Genomic DNA, 16,806 nt, shown 5'->3' with positions numbered 1-16,806 from the left:
GGCAAAACGGGGGGGGGGGGGGGGACACATGGCTGGATCCAGGCAGGGCACAGGCATGGTGACACCGAGCCCGGGCACTGGCAGGACACGGGCAGGACATGGGCAGATCCAGGTAGGACACAGGCAGGACACAGCCAGACACGGCAGGACACAGGTAGGACATGGCCAGATCCAGTAGGACATCACCAGGGAAGGCAGGACACAGGTAGGACACAGCCAGATCCAGTAGGACATGGCCAGGGAAGGCAGGACACAGGCAGGACACAGCCAGATCCGGGCAGGACACAACCAGGACACAGGCAGACCAGGCAGGACATGGCCAGGGAAGGCAGGACACAGGCAGGACACAGCCAGATCCGGGCAGGACACAACCAGGACACAGGCAGACCTGGCAGGACATGGCCAGGGAAGGCAGGACCCAGGTTAGGACACAGCCAGACGGAGCAGGACGTGGCCAGGGAAGGCAGGACACAGGCAGGACACAGCCAGATGCAGGTAAGGGATGGCCGGATCCAGGCTGGGCAGGGTCAGGACACAGCCATGGAAGGCAGGACCAGATCCCCTGGCAGACCCAGCAGGACACAGCTCAGCACCTGTTCTCCCCCCCCAAAAAAGCCCCTGTCTCAGTCCCAGCCCAGAGAGAGGGGACCTGCCCTCGGCTACAGCTCCACAGCCACAACCTGGTGCCCCTGGGGGGTCTTTTCTACCCCCCTTGCCCAGCACAGCCCCCCCACTCAGCCTACCCCCTGCTGCTCAAGCACTTGGGGGACATCCAGGGGACTGGTACCACCCCGCTGACCCTGCACTCCAGGCAGCCCCCAGCACTCACCATTGGCCCAAGCACCAAGCTGGGGGAAGGCTTCGGACAATGCTCCCTGAGATGTCTCCTCCGAAGGCAGGGGCAGCAGCTGGATTTAGAGTTGCAGATCTCCACCGCTTGCCCAAACTCTTTCTGGAGCCATTTGGCTGCCCAGGATCTCGCTGTGTGCCCCCATCAGCCCCGTGCTGGCAGCCTGGCTGTCCCAGAGAGCTCAGGGACAGGAATGGGATGGGAGATGACACAGGACCTGCAGGGATGGGCAGAGGCCAGGGGTGCCTCTGGGGCAGCACCCCAAGGAACCGCCTCACCGCCTGGTGCCTCAGTTTCCCCACTGCCAGCTGCTGTGGGTTAGGGCACTGCAGCAAGAGTCAGACCCACTCTGTCCCCACTCCCTCTCCCACAGCAGAGCTGATTTGGGGCGGGGGTGACACGACACATAACCCAGGACCTCCAAGGTCTGTCCTGGGCACCCATGGCACCTGCCAGCCCATCTCCTTCCAAGCCCGTTAGGACAGATGGAGCAGGGCACCAAGGAGAAGAAAGTGCCTGGGCTGGGGGACCTTGGCACTGCTGGTCAGGGGGGCATAGAACCGGGGAGGGCTGGAGACATCCCATGCCAAGCCAAAGGATGCTGGCACTGCCAAGGTCCCGCTTCTCCCCTGGCAGACAGGACCTGGCACCAGCCTCACACGTGCCCCGGCACTGGCTCAGCCAGGCATAAATATTTCAGGGGGCTTGGCAGTTTTGTAATAACCGGCAACAAAGATAAACACTGGGAAGAGCAATATTTTTCCATGTGGGCTGGAGGAGTTTAATATTTTATCACTCAGAGCACAAAATATTTATGAACAATCTCATGTCAATCACTGGCTCAGGACTAATCATGACCTTTCCAAGCCAGGGAGGACACGTCTCCACCACGGAGGGAGAGCCAGGCTTCCCCTGCCCTTTGTCCCCCCACCCCAAGACCTGGTTTTGGGCTACCACATCCGACTGCCAAGGAACAAGCCCTGGGCTGCCGGTGGCACCAGGGCAGGGGCTGAGCTCTACCCACCAAGCGAGGCATTCTGGCCCTGGCATTGCTCCTGGGCACCACGGCGGTGATGTCCAGGCTGCCTCCTCATCCCCAGATGATGGAAAGGGAACTGGGACCAGCATGGACAGCCCTGCGGGACCAGGCAGATGGGATGCCGGGGAGGCACTGCACAGGTAAGCTGGTCCTCCCTGCCACCTCCTGTGACAGCAGTGCCAGCCCCACCAGGAGCCCAGGAACTTGGCTTGACTGGCTTTACTTTCAGTGCTTCCCAAGAGGAGCGGGGACATCACCTCCCTCCAGCCCAGCTCAGCACGGTGGCTGGGACCCTTCCCCGCTCCCCCCACAGCCTGCAGAAGCTGGGGACAGTCCCTGCAGCCCCGCTGGGTTGCCCCTGGGAGTGGAGCAGGGGGGACACAGAGCCCTTGGGCAGCTCCCCAGCTCGGTTGGGGAGCACAGGGGGCAGCCCACCAGCAGTCTCCAGCCACAGCCCCCTCCCCACCAGCGGGCAGAACGGCGCCATCAGCCAAGAGGCAGTCAGCAACGTCACCCACTGTCAGTGAGGAAAAGCATCCACTTTATTACAGACCCCAAAAGCACCCGTGGCAGTGCCAGGAGGACCAGGTTTACAGGGGGTGTTTCCATTTTTCAGCAAAGGGGGAAGAGGAGAGGGGAACAAACCCACCCGCCCCTACTCGCGGCTCTTTGGTGCTAGAAAACCCGCGGCGGTGCGGCAGGGAGAAGCGGGGGCACCGGCAGAGACGAGGGGGGACACCTCTGCCCACCCACCACCACCCCCCCGAGACGCCCGTGAGGAATTTGCGACGCATCTAGAGACACACAAACGGCAAATGCATTTCAGTGACACCCCCCCACCACCAGCCTGCACCTACCCCCTGCCACCGAGTGCTTGTAGGAGACCCCCCGCCTCCCGGCGTCCCCGAAACCACCAAACACCCTTTCTGCAAAGAGGGAGAGCGGGTTCCCGGGGGAATCAGCAACCGAAATCTCTTGGCTGGAGAGGAAGGAGGTGGGAAAGGCGACCAGTTCCCAGTAGCTCAGACCCTGGCGGGAGGCAAGGCAGCCAGGTCTTCGCTTCACTCTTCTCCTCTCTCGGCAGCGATGGGCTCCTTGGTCCACTTGTCTGTGACCTCCTGGTTGCCTGCGTAGCCCACGTCGGGCAGCAGGCCCGAGGCTCCCTCCCCGTCCCCGGTGACCTCTAGGTCCAGCTCCTCGAAGGAGGAGCCGCTGGCTCCCGACTCGCTGTAGCTGTGCTCGCTGCGGTTGTCCGCCTCCTCCCGGCCACGGCTGGCTGGGAAGGGCAGCAGGATGGAGGTGGCCACCGAGGTGTCTCTGCTGTCGGTTGTGGCCTCGATGCTGATGGAGCTCGTCTCACTCACAGTGTCGGCCCCTGGGATGGAAAGAGAAGGGGAGGGAGTGAATGCTGCGGGAAGGAGGTGATGGGGGTAGAGATGGGGTACCACAGCCCTCAAAACCACCAGAAACCTCAGAGATGTCAGGCCACAGTGGGGACCAGCTCCTGCCTCTTGTCACCTCCCATGCCTTTGAGAAGTGACCAAACCAAGACAAGCAGGAGCTGGACTCAAGCAGCTCCCTGAAACCAGGGCATCCCCAGCCAGCACAAACAACCCCCAGCTTCCCAGCCATGCCCTGACCTCCTGGCCGTGCCCTGGCCCCACTGCTGCTCTCCGTGCACAAACCAAGGACCTGCCAAACCCTTCCTTGGGGAGAATGACCAGCTTGGGAGCTGGGGGACAACCCTGCCCCTAGCATGGCACCAGGAATGAGGTGAGGAGTGGGACGCAGCGCTGTCAGGGTGATGGGGAGCTGCAGCATTGCTTGAACACCCCAGGGGATGGTGGCACACACTCCAGGTCCTTGCATGTGCTGCCATCAGAGGTGAGTGCATGTCCAGCTTGATGCCAGGGCATCCTAACGCTGCCTTCATCACCCCCAACAACCCACTCCCACTCCCCGCGTGGCTGCCCCACAGCTGTAGGCTCCGGCAGCAGGGTGAAGGCAGACGGGACTGGGGGTGCCAGAGGATGGGGGGAGCCTTCCCAGCTCGCTCCGCTCTTCTCCGCGTCACCTCCCTGCCAACCCACACCCCCTCTCCTGGCACAGCCCCCCCGGGGGCTGCCCCTGCCTGACTGGGTGGACCCTTGGCCCATTGCCCCCTCCTCTTGGATCCCTGCCTCGTTAGCTCGGTTGACAACGCAATTAAGGAGTCGACGATAAGATAAGCGTGTCAGATTGAGACCAACATCTCGGTGCCGTTGCCAGAGCAACCACCCGGGAGACAAAACCCTCCTGTAAAACATTAATCATTGTTAATTATGACATCACAGATCCACGTGGTTACTTGTGACATCACAGATCCACGTCGCCGATTACGACGTCGCAGCTCCACATCGTTAATTAAGAGAGCGGCAGCAACCTCTGGGTGGGCTCCTCCATCACGGCCCTCCCTGCTCCACCTTCTCCCCGCCTGCCTCACACCGGTGGGAAGCCTGTGCCGGGCTCGGATGCTTCCCGGCACCTGTGGTCCCCCAGGGGATCCATCGGGCCTGGCCGGATGCCCCTGCTGAGGACTCCATCCCACAGCAGCAGGGAAACCATGAGGAGCTCTGCTCAGCAGCAGCAGCAGCAGAGTGCCACCAAGCAGGGCCGGGAAGTGGTAAAGAGGACAGTGACGACTACGGAGGGGCTCACAGGTGGGAAAGAAGAGCCCTCTCCTCCATGCCAGCTCCTGCCAGCATTGTCCATGCCCAGCCGCTGGCATGGGGCTCCCACCAGCATCTCCAGCCTCCCCAGGCTCCTGCAGCCAGGGCATCCAGGGCTGAGCTGCTCACCCTCCTCCAGCTGAGGAGCAGCCACCCATCTCCTGAAGGAGACCCGCCAGGGAGGGAACTTTTCCTTCCAAACACCCTTAAATCCCTTTTTTCTTGCTGTTTTTCTTCCCGGCCTGGGCGGCTGCCAGCAGAACTGCAGAATCCCGGCCTGGGCGGCTGCCAGCAGAACTGCTTGTAAATGGCAGTCCTCTGCCTTCTGAGCGGCATCATCCCACGGTCCTGCCGGCTGAGCCAGGGCTGTTCAGAGAGGACCGAGATGTGGCAACAGGACGAGGAGCAGCCGGGAAAGACCCAGAGAGTCAGCTTCGTCCTACCTGGATGGCACATTGGCTTCACCCCAGCTGGTGGGCACCCGGAGAGGAGCCTGAGCCTCCACTCTCTCCCCTTGGCCATGGCATGCAACCCCTTCAGCAGCTGGCCAAAGCCAAGTCCTCAGCTGTCCACCCAAGCAGTGACACCCCTCCCACCCCCATGAAAAGGAGAAAAGAACCATTGCCCGCTGACACGCACAGCCTTTGCTGCAGCATCAGGGAGCACCTCAACACGGAAACTACATTTACTCTAAGTTGAAAAGGATGTTCTGCACGCTGCCGGAGAGGCGCTCAACGGAGGGGACGGCAGCGACCAAATGGGCAGGAGAAAGCCAGGAGGTGCCATCCCACCCGGCAGGACCACGGCAGGGCAGCGGGTCAGCGGGGAGCCTCTGGGAAGAAGGAGAGCTGCAGGGGACGGAGGGGGAGCACACAGACCCTGAGCCTTGAAGCCAATTAAGGGTTTGCAAGGTCTCTAGCAGAGGTCTAAAAAAAAAAAATAATCCAATTTGGCCAAATTGGTGGCCTGAGGTGACACGGACGCATTCCCACCATGGCTTCATGACAGCTCACGTCATTCGTGGTCATCTCACGTCCCTCTGAAACCCAGGACAAGAGCGACCATGACCCCCCAAGCCGTGGCTTGCCTGCACAGCGCCCCTCCCACACTGTCCCGGGGGCTGTTCTGGCTGGGAAGCCATCACGTCACTCCATGCCACAAAGCAAAAGAGCTTTCGAGGAGATGAGCAGCAGGTCGGGAAGTGGAAGATGGGGATGAAGCCTACCAAAGCGCTCCTCTGAGCTGCCACCGCGGGAAATCACCGCTGTCCTCTCCCTGGGCAGCTGCCTCCCTCTCCCTCGCTCCAAGGGCGACAATAAATCGAGTCCTGTTTCCTTTCAGCCAGGCACTTTTTCACCGCTCTGTCACTTCTGATCATGTTTGAGCAGCCTCAGCTGGCAAATTTGCCCATTTCAGCAGCCTCACTCTCCTGTGCACAGGACAAGGCTGGCTCTGGCACGGCCACCCAGCCTGGCTGGGGACGGATGGCCGGGGTGGGCAGGGCTGAGAGATGGAGCCGCTGCTGCTGGGGACAGTGTGGGGTCAGCTCTGGCAAAGGGACATGGCAGGAACCTCCAACCATCCCAGCACAGCCCAGAGAGGCCAAGCAGGGAGCATGGTAGGGCTCCAAGAAGTCAACCAAAGCCTCCTTGTGGGCGAGCAGGGGTTTAGCTCTTGTCCCACGGGCATGGAGGTTTCCAACAGCCCTCACGCCCACTTCTCCATCCTGCTCTGGGCACCTTGCTTGGTCGCCCAGCAAGTTGCCCATCCCCTGCATCCCACTTCCCAAGGCTGGTCCTTGCGCTGGGAGCTGGCCCAGCACCCCAATCCAGCATGGCTTTTCCCTCTGGCGTGCAGTGAGGTGCCAGCTGTGCCATGGAACCCCTCCTCTCTGCTCTCCTCCCCCAATGACAGCACAGACATCCCGCTGCATCTTCACTCCACAGCAACGTGGAACCCAGGAAGTTTTAATTTGGGAAAATGAGGCACAGCCCGGGGTGAAGCCCCACCAGGGTGTTGAGGAGCCCCTCAAAGGCCAGGGCCACCTAAGAAGAAGGGAAGCCAAGCAGCCAACACCAAGATATCAGTCAGGGATGGGTACAACACGAACAACTCACCCCATGCTGCTAATGAGCCTGGTGGGGAGCCACCCCCCCCAGGCAGCTCAGCCCTGTGCCACCCCAGGTACCAGCATCCCCAAATTCCCCCGGGAAGAAGGACAGTCTCCCCTTCTGCATCGCCCCAGCGGGACACTGATGCCCAAACGTCGGCCCCCTCTTAGTGCAACCAGGCCCTCTCCTTCCTCTTGTTCAATCAAATATTCATCACCTCTGCCACTAAATAATAGATCAATGCTCTGCCAGGAGGGCACAACTCCTCCACGCTCGCCGAAGCCATTGGGACTCGCACGCAGCCACCAGGAGAGGGGATGGGGCAGGTGGACCAGGAGGTCGATCTCTTCTCCCAAGTCACAGGCAACAGGACTAGAGGAAAGGGCCTCAAGTTGCACCAGGGCAGGAGGTTCAGGTTGGATATTAGGAAGAATTTTTAGACTGAAAGGGTTATCAAGTATTGGAATGGGCTTCCTGGGGAAGAGGTTGAGGCACCATCCCTGGAGGTGTTCAAAAGATGGGTTGATGTGGTGCCGGCGGACATGGTTTGGTGATGTGATTTTTTCAGAGTTAGGTTGACGGTTGGACTAGATGATCTTGAAGGTCCCTTCCAACCTAGATGAAGGCACAGCAGGAGCTGCTCACTGAGACCCTTCTCGGGAGGCACAGGCAGAACAGGCAGGGCTCTTCAGAGGATGGAAACACATCGGGGAAGGTGCCCCCATGGCACTGGGGCTCAGCGGGTGATGCCATGGGTGGCACCTAGATGCTGCTCCAGGAAAACCAGCACCTGAGGCACTCCGGGCAGAGCCATGTGCTTAGAAAGCATCTGTGTTGATGCCAGCAAGCCCGTGTGGCGCGAGGCTGCTTGTGTTTGCTTTCACCTTCCGCAGGCCGCAGCGGGGTCAGGCTGGAGAGCAGGCTGCCCGGAGCGAGCCGGGAGCCGGGCCTCGCTGAGCGCCGCGCCGAGGCCAGAGCCCCGGAAAATAATTAAGTACAAAACAACTAATCGTGATTGACACTGGCCCCCTGGAGACCCATCAGCCGCCTTCCAAAAATGCTTCCTGTCTTTCCGATGACCCTGACGATGGCGAAGAAGGGATGGAATCGGTGCGGAGGCAGCCACAGCCCCCGGCCCCTTCCTTGTGTGTGTCCATCCTCAGCGGAGCTGCCAGCCCCCTGCCCTCCTCACGGAGCAGCAGCAGAAAGCAGAGACCCTGGACCACGTCCCACCACCTTTATGGCTGCTGGCTTCACTTGGAGCTACAGCTTTCTCAGGGAGAGCTCAGGAGCAAGGAGGAGAGCAGACGCCAACCTAAATGGAGAGTTGTGCTCCAAGGTCAGGAGGCTCAGGAAAACAACTCCGAGCTGTTCTTGCAAACCCAAGCTGCTCGGTCCCACCTGGCACCAGCCACACCGACAGGTGAGGAGGAACAGCAGCACCTTACACTGGGAGCTCCTCAACCAGCTCCTCCTTCATTCAAGGAAAGCCTAATGCAGCTGCTGGTGGGGAGGTTTGTGAGCCGTGACTGAAAGGTGCTGTGTCCACACAGAACATTGCTAGATATGATGCTTGCTCTGGAATCACACGCTCATCGCTGTTATTTCGGTATTTTGTGAGGGGGAGGGGGAAGAGCGGGCATCATCTGCTGCCACATTAGGAGTGAGAGACTAAAGCCGCCACGCACAGAGCATCCTCAGCTGCCTCACAGAGAGGAAAATGGGCTCAGCACCTTCCCACCCCCCCCCCACTTGCCCTGGATCTGGATTTGTGCTGCTCAGGGACAGCCATAGGAGCTGAGTGCTACCAGCAGGGACCACCACCCTTTCCCACCCTCCCAGGAGCATCCCAGCACTGCCTGAGCCTCTGTCGGGGCAGGACCGCTTGAAACACTGGCAGAGCTGAGGTGGATCAAGAAATAACACAAATCCATGCAATCGCAGTTGAGGGGGGGCTGCACTGAAAGGCAGACAGGTATGTTACTGCACCCACCCTCCAGCTGGAAAAGGAAAGCTCGAAAGGTGTCACAGACACCCTGGGATCTGCAGGGTCATGAAGATCTTATGGCCATCACACCTGTTGAGGCGTCTCCCTTCCCCAAGGAAGAAGGGAGTAAAAAAGGATGGGAAAGGAGATTGTGGCTTTCTCTTCCTCAACCCAGAGGTTGTTGCACAGATCCCAGCACAGAAAATCCTTGGGAAGGGAGGAGCACTCTCAAGCCATAAGGCATCATCTTCAAGGTGTTGTCTTCAAGGTGCCATCTTCACGGCATCTCCAGCGAGTGGCTGGGCAGAGAGATCTGCTGGCTGCCCCCTTCAGCAGGATCTCCTCTTGCACTGGGGCTCAGAAAACCCATGTGGGACTTTGGTAGCGAGATCCAGAGCCCAAGGAGGCCAGCTGCCACCTCCCACCTTGGCTCCCAACTTTGACCCTGTGCCTGAACCAGGGGCAGCCTGATGGCTGCTGAACCACTGCAGCTGGGTCAGTACCACCGGCCACAAACCAAGTCCCCAGCATCAGCAGGCCAGCGGTGGTGGGACAAGGATGCTCACCAGGCACCATCTCCCTTCGCACAGGCCCAGGATACCCCACAGGGCGCCATCCCCTCCAGGTGTTGTGTAGTTGTGCTGGTCCAGGGCACTGTGACATTACGGGGATGCAGGAAATCAGGGGGACCTCCAAGATCCTCAGGCAGGAGCAAGCACCCTGAAAGCTTCCTACCTCCTTGGCCCTTTCTGATGGCCAGAGCAAGGATGTGCTGCCCCACCAGCCGTGTGCCCACCAGCGATGGTGCTCACAGTGCCAACGTTCAAGCTCAACTCTTCAGTCTCAGAGGCAAGGCCAACCTCTCACAGCTATTATTATTTTAAGCTCGTTTTGTGCAGACTCAGCAGATGACACTGCATCAGATTGCACCTACAAAAGCTCATCTCTGTGACTGGAAGGGGAGGGGTGGCGGAGGAGCTGCCAAAAGCTGCTGCCAGGGAGCCTGGGCCAGGGTAAGGGTCTCCCACATGAGAAAGTCCAACATCATTTGCTGTCTAAAATTGGAAAAACCTTCCCAACCCTTCTTCCAGCAGGGCAGGTCCCAGGGAATACATGGAGACAGCCAAGGCACAGGGCAGTGGCTGCACGGAGCATCCCTGGGCCGTCCTGTGGGATGGTGCACCTCCTGAGCAGAGCAGAGAGGAACACGCACAGATGCTGAAGCCACCCCTCTGAAGCAGCTTTTGCTCATATAGGGTCCTGCCACCCCTTCTCCAAAACCAAGGGGCAACCATGGGAAGGTGCTGGAGAGAGGGGGCTGCAGGGACGGGAGGTGGTGGCTTTGGCCAACCCAAAGCAGCCACCCCAACACAAGGCAGACAAAAAGGCGAAGAGCTGAGTGAGCATCGCGAAAACACAGGACCTCGTAGCGCTGGAAAACCGCTCCATTTAGGCTCTTCATCACAGCTCTAAATGGACAGAGCTCCCAGCAAGCAGTCCCCAGGCTCGCTTTTTATGCCGCACGCGATTAAGAATTAAAGCGACCCAAACCTGAAGACGTGTTATAACAAACGACCAGACTCTCCCCGGGAGGCGAGGAGAGCTGGCGTGGTTTTTTCATGCCCGTTACACAAGCAGGGGCGACCCGCGGGGCAGGAGGAGGTGGTTGCCCCCGCCAGCCGCCGTCCCGGGCCCGGGGATGCTGGGCTCTCCGGCTCCCACACCTCGCAGACATGTGAGCACGTGGGCCGGCGACTGCAACTAGCATTTCGGGTTACTATAGCACTGCTGTTCCGCGCCTACAGCCATTGTGGTCCCTTCCTGTATGAATACATCCAGGCTCCAACAGATCTCGCTGAGCAGATGCTATCGGGTAACTCCACCACCCAGCTACAGCAACCTGGTATTTAAGCTCTCCGCAATCCCAATATGTAACAGATGAAGATGAGATCAAGGAAGATGTATATGACAAGGAGAAAAACAAGCCCAGCTGCAAGCAAAAGCTGCGAGATCCAGCTCTGCTCTGACAACAGTGGGCTGGCGGCTCGGAGGCAGCTTGGCCCTCGCCACGGTGCCGCAGGGGTGCCCGGGTGCTCCCCGAGGCATGGGGTGACACCTCGGGGAGGAGACACTATCTCAGCCCAGGGTGAGGGGAAAGGTGTGGTGAGACGCAGTGGCTGGGCACCAGGTGGGCACAGGTCAGCCCCTCTCTGCCTGCTCAGGTGGCAGCACTGGGGACACCAGGACGAGCCTTTGGAAAGGCTGATGCTGATGGAGGACAGAGCCCCTGCACAAGCCGCGGGTACCTGTGATGTCTGTCTGGGCATCCTCAGCCTCAACTGCGGCAGCCCTGCTCTTCCTCTCCAGTTCCTTCATTTCAGGCACGTAGAAGTCCCCTTGGCGAGCGAGGGGACACACGAAGTAGATGCGGTCCTCCTTGTAGATCTCGATCCGGGGGTGGGCACACAGCTTCCTCTCCTGAAAGACAGCAGGCAACTGCGGGTGAGGGATGTGTCCTTGTCCCCTGCCCCGGCAGCCCCCCACCACGAGGACCTGCTGCCCTGGCAGTGTCGCAGACCAACCCGCTTCGCCCACCAACGTGGGGGCCCAGCGAGAAGTGGTGGATCCCACCCTGAGACCACAGCGCTGCTTTCCCCATCACAACAGCCCCCCGTGTGTGAGGGTGGGGGTGTTCAGCCCCGGGGGTGAGCAGCCGGCCGGGCTCAAGGAGGAGATGCCGAAGCCCCAGGGAGACTCAGCTCCCACAGCTCAGCCTCGATTTTGGGCTGGAGCAAAGGGTTTTGGGGAGCCCGGCAGCTGCTTCGCACGGACCTGCCAAGTCTCCTGTTCCTCCTGGCAGCACGGCCCCACAAGCAGGCGTAGCACTTCTCCGCTAATTAATATAATCCAGAGCCGACAGCTCAAGCAGCTCCTTTCAGCACGGCGAGGGCAGGGGGAGTGGGAGATGAATCCCTGGCATTTCAGACAACTCCCCCTCCTCCTCTTCCCTACCCCACCTCCCCCTGGCACCACACTTCAAGACCTCAGCTTCCCCCTCACCCTCCAAGCCCACCAGAGCCCTGTGATGGGGGGCACGTCCCCCCGGGCCATACCCCCAGCTCACGCCGAGCCGGGGCTGCAGGGACTCTCGGGGGTCCGGGGCCAGGCCGAGGAGCAGCTGGACCCCTCTTGCCACCCCCTCCTCGCCCGCCCGCCCGCCAGCTGCTCGCTGGCAGAGGGGGCGGCTGATTAAAAGCCGGGTGAGAAGGAGAGCGTCTCTTCAGCGGGTTTTCTTTTTCTTTCTTTCCCCTTTTCAAATCACTGACAGCTTTTATTTAACCCTGCAACCACCCCGATTATCCTCCTCTTTCTCCCTGCCCCGACTATCCTACTCTTCCATCTTGCTCTGACTGTTCTCCTCTTCCTCCCTAACACAATGATGCTCTTCTTCCTCCCTGCCTCGACTACTCTCATCCTCTTCCCTGCCACGTTCCCCCTGGCCCAGCTTGCCCAGACATCCTCCAGCAGCATCCCCACCCATCCGGGGCCCTCCGAAGCCAGGGCTGGCCCCTCTCCAAGGACAATCATGACCTTACAAACGCCCGTTCATTCCTGACCCCCTTCACCCCTGGGAATGGACCAAGCTGATTTCCAATCATTTATTTCCCAGCCAAATGTCAGTACCAGGCAGAATCCACAGCAGACAGGAGCCAACACTGACCCTCTCCCCGACGTTGGCAGCAAGGCCACCTTGAGAGCCCCCTCCATGCTGGCAGGATGCTGCGCAAGCAAGACAAGGAAAAAATCACAGGAGAGCCATTTGGGGTCTATTTTCCCAGGAAACCCTGCAGGAGCTGGCTCTGCAGAGCCCCAGTTTACCCAGAAACATGAAGCCCAGCAGAAGCTTCACCCGTCCCATCCCAATGCCTTCGAGCCTGAATTTTGGGGGAGTCCCTCCCCCAACCAAGGAGCCCCGTGCCGCAGGGACGCGCAGGGACGCAGGCGGGCTTCCAAGGCGCATGGAGCCCGGAGTTCCCACTCGCAGGCAGGTGAAACACTAACACACGCAGATCAAAACTGTATTAAATAAAAACAAGCCGGGCTGTTTTTAGCAGCAGAGCAGAGGCGGCTCATATCACTCCTGCTTTTTCAGCGACAACGCAGACAAGAGCCCTCCCCGCCGCTCTGCCCCTTGCTCTGCCAACCACCAGCCCATCAGCCAATCTTCAGCTCGGTTCGTTATTTTAAGTTACTGCAACACATACCAGAGAGGGGTATCTCCAAGATTCACATGTTTTTTGGATGCATCCAGCTGGCCCTCCACCACTTAATGCAGACGGGGACAACTCAAAGGATCTTAGGGCAAAAAGACCTTCACTGAATTCATATGAGGTCTCTAACCAGTCTAAAACCTCAGGGCTACAGTCCAGGCTCCAAGACATCCCAAGCTGACTTCCTAAAGCCCACCCTGGGATTCCTAAAGAGTGGATCTGGGATGTACCCTTTCCCTACAATTTGTCTAGGCTGCTCCAACTCCCCTTCCAATCACACAGCCATAGCAGTCACTCCCCTAAAGCACGAACAATGCTCCCTCCACGCACACAAAATGTGGGAATCACACCTTTTTAAGGAATAAAAATGCACTCCTGTATGAAGAGCAGGCTCCCGCACTGGCCTTTGAGCCAAATAATGCTTCACACTCAAGGATTATTCTAAAGAGAGATGAGGATGCTCCACCCTGCCAGGGTGGGAAGCAGCTTTGTCTGCCTGAAGCCAGAAGAGCCCAGGCGCCCTGCAGCCAAAGCCCACGGCCACGGACCGGGTCGGTGGGCAACGCTGAAGTGGCCGGATGCTCACTGTCAATACCAATGCCCGCCTCATTACGGACAGCTACAAGGATGCTTAATACTTGCCTCCTTCCCAATTCATCCAGGGTTTTCCCAAAAGGAGATGGAGGGCAACCAGAGCCTGGTAGATCTAATTTATGCTTGTACAAATCAAGCTGGGAGCCAGGCTAGTGAGGTGGCCTCTGCTTCCCTGCTTCTTCCAGAGCAACCCAGCTCCTGGCAGGGCTGCTGCAGAGCTCAGCACCAGCAGGCAGGCTCAGGAGAGGACAACCTCCCCAAGAAGGAGCAGGCAGATGGCAGCTGGGAATGCTGTCCCGTCCAGGCTGGGACCAAAGGGATGAGGCTGCATTAAAGACTTGAAAGGGCAGAGGCGATGAGGTGGGGAGCCAGGGCAACAGAAATGAATAACAGGATTATCCAAAGAAATGGATAAGGGGATCATCCAAAGGGGATGCAAGGGAGATCACCCTTGTGATGATCCCAAAGGAGATCAGGAGGCAGGCAGAGGCCAGGCAAGCACAGGCAGATGTGCAGCAAAGCGCAACCAAGAGGTGGGTGGCAGCACAAGGCAAAGAGGGCTTTGGATTATCCCAGCAGAGAGGATGGCTGCTGCCAGGGAAAGAAACAACCTGGAGAGACCGGAGAGCAGAGTCCAAAGGCGAAGGCGTAAGCAGAGAGCGAATTAGCAAAGGCTCAACAACATGGCAAAACAACAGAGATGCTCAACAGGCAATAATAGAGTCTGCAGCTGAGGAGGAAGCCCCTCGCGAGCTGTGCCGTGAAGCCAACAGATGGAGCAGCAAGGTGGACGTGGAGTGTGCAAGGCAGAGCCCTCCAGTCAAATCAAATGCAGTCTCACACGGGCGGAGGAGCCCAGCGAGAGGCGAGCAGTGGGACGCCGGTGGTGTCGGGGCCAGGCTTCTGGCTAGGACAGTAAATAGGGCAGGGAAGGGGACTCGTCCCTTCGCAAAGTCGTGCTGTGCCACCTCCCTTCTCAGCCTCCACCGGGAGCTCGCCCTTCCTGTGGCCAGCAAAGATGGAGGGAGCAGTGCGGGGCACAAGGCTAATTTCTATTCGGGACCCTCAAGCTACACGTACACAGCAAAGGCCAATGTATCCAGAGCCCACCAGTTCAGTCCTGGCACGCACGGCAGCTCCAGCATACTCCTGCTATGTCAGACCCACTGCTTCCCATGACGCCAACCCCTTCTTGGCCCATCCGAGGGCCATGGTGGGCTGCTACTCGCCATCCTTTTGGGAACAAGGGTTTATCTAAGAGAAGGCTCTTGCATTCCTCTTTCCCAGGTGAAATAACATCTCGCCCAATCTTTACCCCGGGGTTGCTTCCAAATCACCCACCACCCCTGACTTGCTGTAGGACTTTCTCCAGGATGGCCTCATCCCTCTAGGAACAGAGCATCCCCTGGCCCCATGCATCCTCTGCCCATTGAATGGACTGGGCATGGCCTCCTGGCCAGAGGATGCCCCCTCTTGCCCAAGTGGGCAGGAGAGCAGTCCCAGGGCTACAAGACACGTGACAAGGTGGCTGAGACACGGCTTCAGTCATTAAAATCCCAGCAGAATCCTGCCAAAATGGAAGGAGGTGGCAGGGTGCTCACGCCGTGCTGTGCCCCTCGGCGCCTGCTGGGAAGCAGAAGGTGAGCTGGGCACTGCGGGGACCGGCTTTGTCACTCTGTCAGGCTCATCTGCTCAGGAATTCAAATGCCACCAACTGGATCTGCTTCACCTCCCACTGCTGGAAGAATTCAGCTTGTTAGGAGACCAGTTAGCAGACCTTGTGGATGCTCTCGGGATCCCTGCCATGCCTGGGCATGCTCAGGTGCTCAGGCTCCAGCTGAACTCACTGTCTGCCCCAAAACACTTCTAGGGTCACCAGGAAGGTGGTGGGGAAGCAACTGCTGTCCTCGCCCTGCTTCTGGCCACAAGTCCTCCAGCCCCACAGTCCCCCTGACCCACCACCAAGACCTCCTGGCACAGCTCTGGGGTGATGGTTAAGCCACACCAGCAGCTCCTGCAGTCACCCAGCAGACCCTCCCCTTCTTCTACCTTAGGGTCCCCAGGCAGCCCCCTGAGCTGCCCTCTCTGCCACCGGGAGGGATGTACCCTCCAGGGATCTGCCGCTGGGCACTGCCAAAAAGCTGGGACAGGCTGGAGCCTGCCAGCCACCGGGAACACGATGGGGCAGGATCCAGCCTAAGCATCGACTTCTCTCCGCAGGGTCCCAATTGAGACAACAACTTCTCAGAAGGGCTGATGAGCACGTGGCCCAAGCCTGAGCTGGGAGACTCAAGGAGAAGCTGTGGGCTGTTTACCAGGGGCCGTATGAACCTGGGGGAGCATGGGGGGGATGTGAAGGGACACCCCTCCAGCCCCCTGCTGCACTCTCCATTTATTATGCCACCGCACCTGGAGGAGGAACAGATGGTGGGTATGAACATATGGGGGCTTGTACACATGGATGGGGGCTGCTGCTCGCCGGTGCCAGGGAGGGGGGGCACCAGCGTCCCGCCGGCCAGTCAGAGCATCATCACCCCCTCACCGCCATCAGCCTCCCCTCGCCTGTGCCACCAGCACTCGGGCTGCTCTGGTTAGTGCTGGCGAGTCAGCTGGCACTTGGCAGAGTGCAGGGGGACCTCCAGGGGACCCGCCAGCCCTGTCCCCACATGCCAGCACCTCCTGTCTGCTCAGGCAACACGACTCCCCCACGTCTTGCTTCCAGCTGGAGGCATCCACCTTCTCCTCGTCCTGGTGAAGGGGTCGGATGCTTCAGTCCCAGGGATTTTAAAGAAACAACAAAACCACGTGGAGCCGAAGGGCCCTAAAACCAGTTGCTAAAATTAGAGCTGAAACTGAGCCACCAGCGAGGACCGGAGGGAGCGCGCTGTGTGCCACATCCTCCTCGCTTCCTCACACACTCCACGCTCGGTGTGTCATCCCTGCTTATCTTAGACCACGGGCGCTAGGTAGTGCAGAGATGCTTTTGCAACTCAGTTTGCACAGCACCCAGCAGCCGTCAGCACTCTCCCAGTTCAGCCGGGAAACGAACTCCTTGCTGGGCCATCCCACCATCCAGACTCAGGCTGGGGATGTCCCTGTTTCCAACTCTGCTTGCCCAGACAGCAGCTTGGGGTTAAACACCACTTCGGTCCCAAGTCTGAGCTGTTAACAGCAAAAAAAATAAAGGCACCTCTCACTCCTCCAAGGTTTCCAACTTGGTTTCAATGTGCACTTGTAGCCCAGAAG

At 59.3% G+C, this 16,806-nt stretch overlaps 1 protein-coding gene across 2 annotated transcripts in view; it reads right to left on the bottom strand.

Moving 5' to 3' along the window:
- Positions 1–2,409: 2,409 nt before the first annotated feature.
- TEX264 (testis expressed 264) overlaps positions 2,410–16,806 on the bottom strand; it is a 43,149-nt gene continuing 28,752 nt past the window's right edge. For both annotated transcript variants that reach the window (XM_014959489.1, XM_014959490.1), the window contains 2 exons: positions 11,002–11,173; positions 2,410–3,264 (listed from right to left, as the gene is read on the bottom strand). In XM_014959489.1, the coding sequence (XP_014814975.1) occupies positions 2,951–3,264; positions 11,002–11,173 (486 nt within the window). In that variant the 3' untranslated portion in view covers positions 2,410–2,950. The remainder of the gene's footprint in view (positions 3,265–11,001; positions 11,174–16,806) is intronic.

The sequence above is a fragment of the Calidris pugnax genome, unplaced genomic scaffold (genome assembly GCF_001431845.1).
Source record: "Calidris pugnax isolate Ruff unplaced genomic scaffold, ASM143184v1 scaffold407, whole genome shotgun sequence".
NCBI lineage: Eukaryota > Metazoa > Chordata > Aves > Charadriiformes > Scolopacidae > Calidris > Calidris pugnax.
This window is presented reverse-complemented; position numbering and strand designations above follow the sequence as displayed.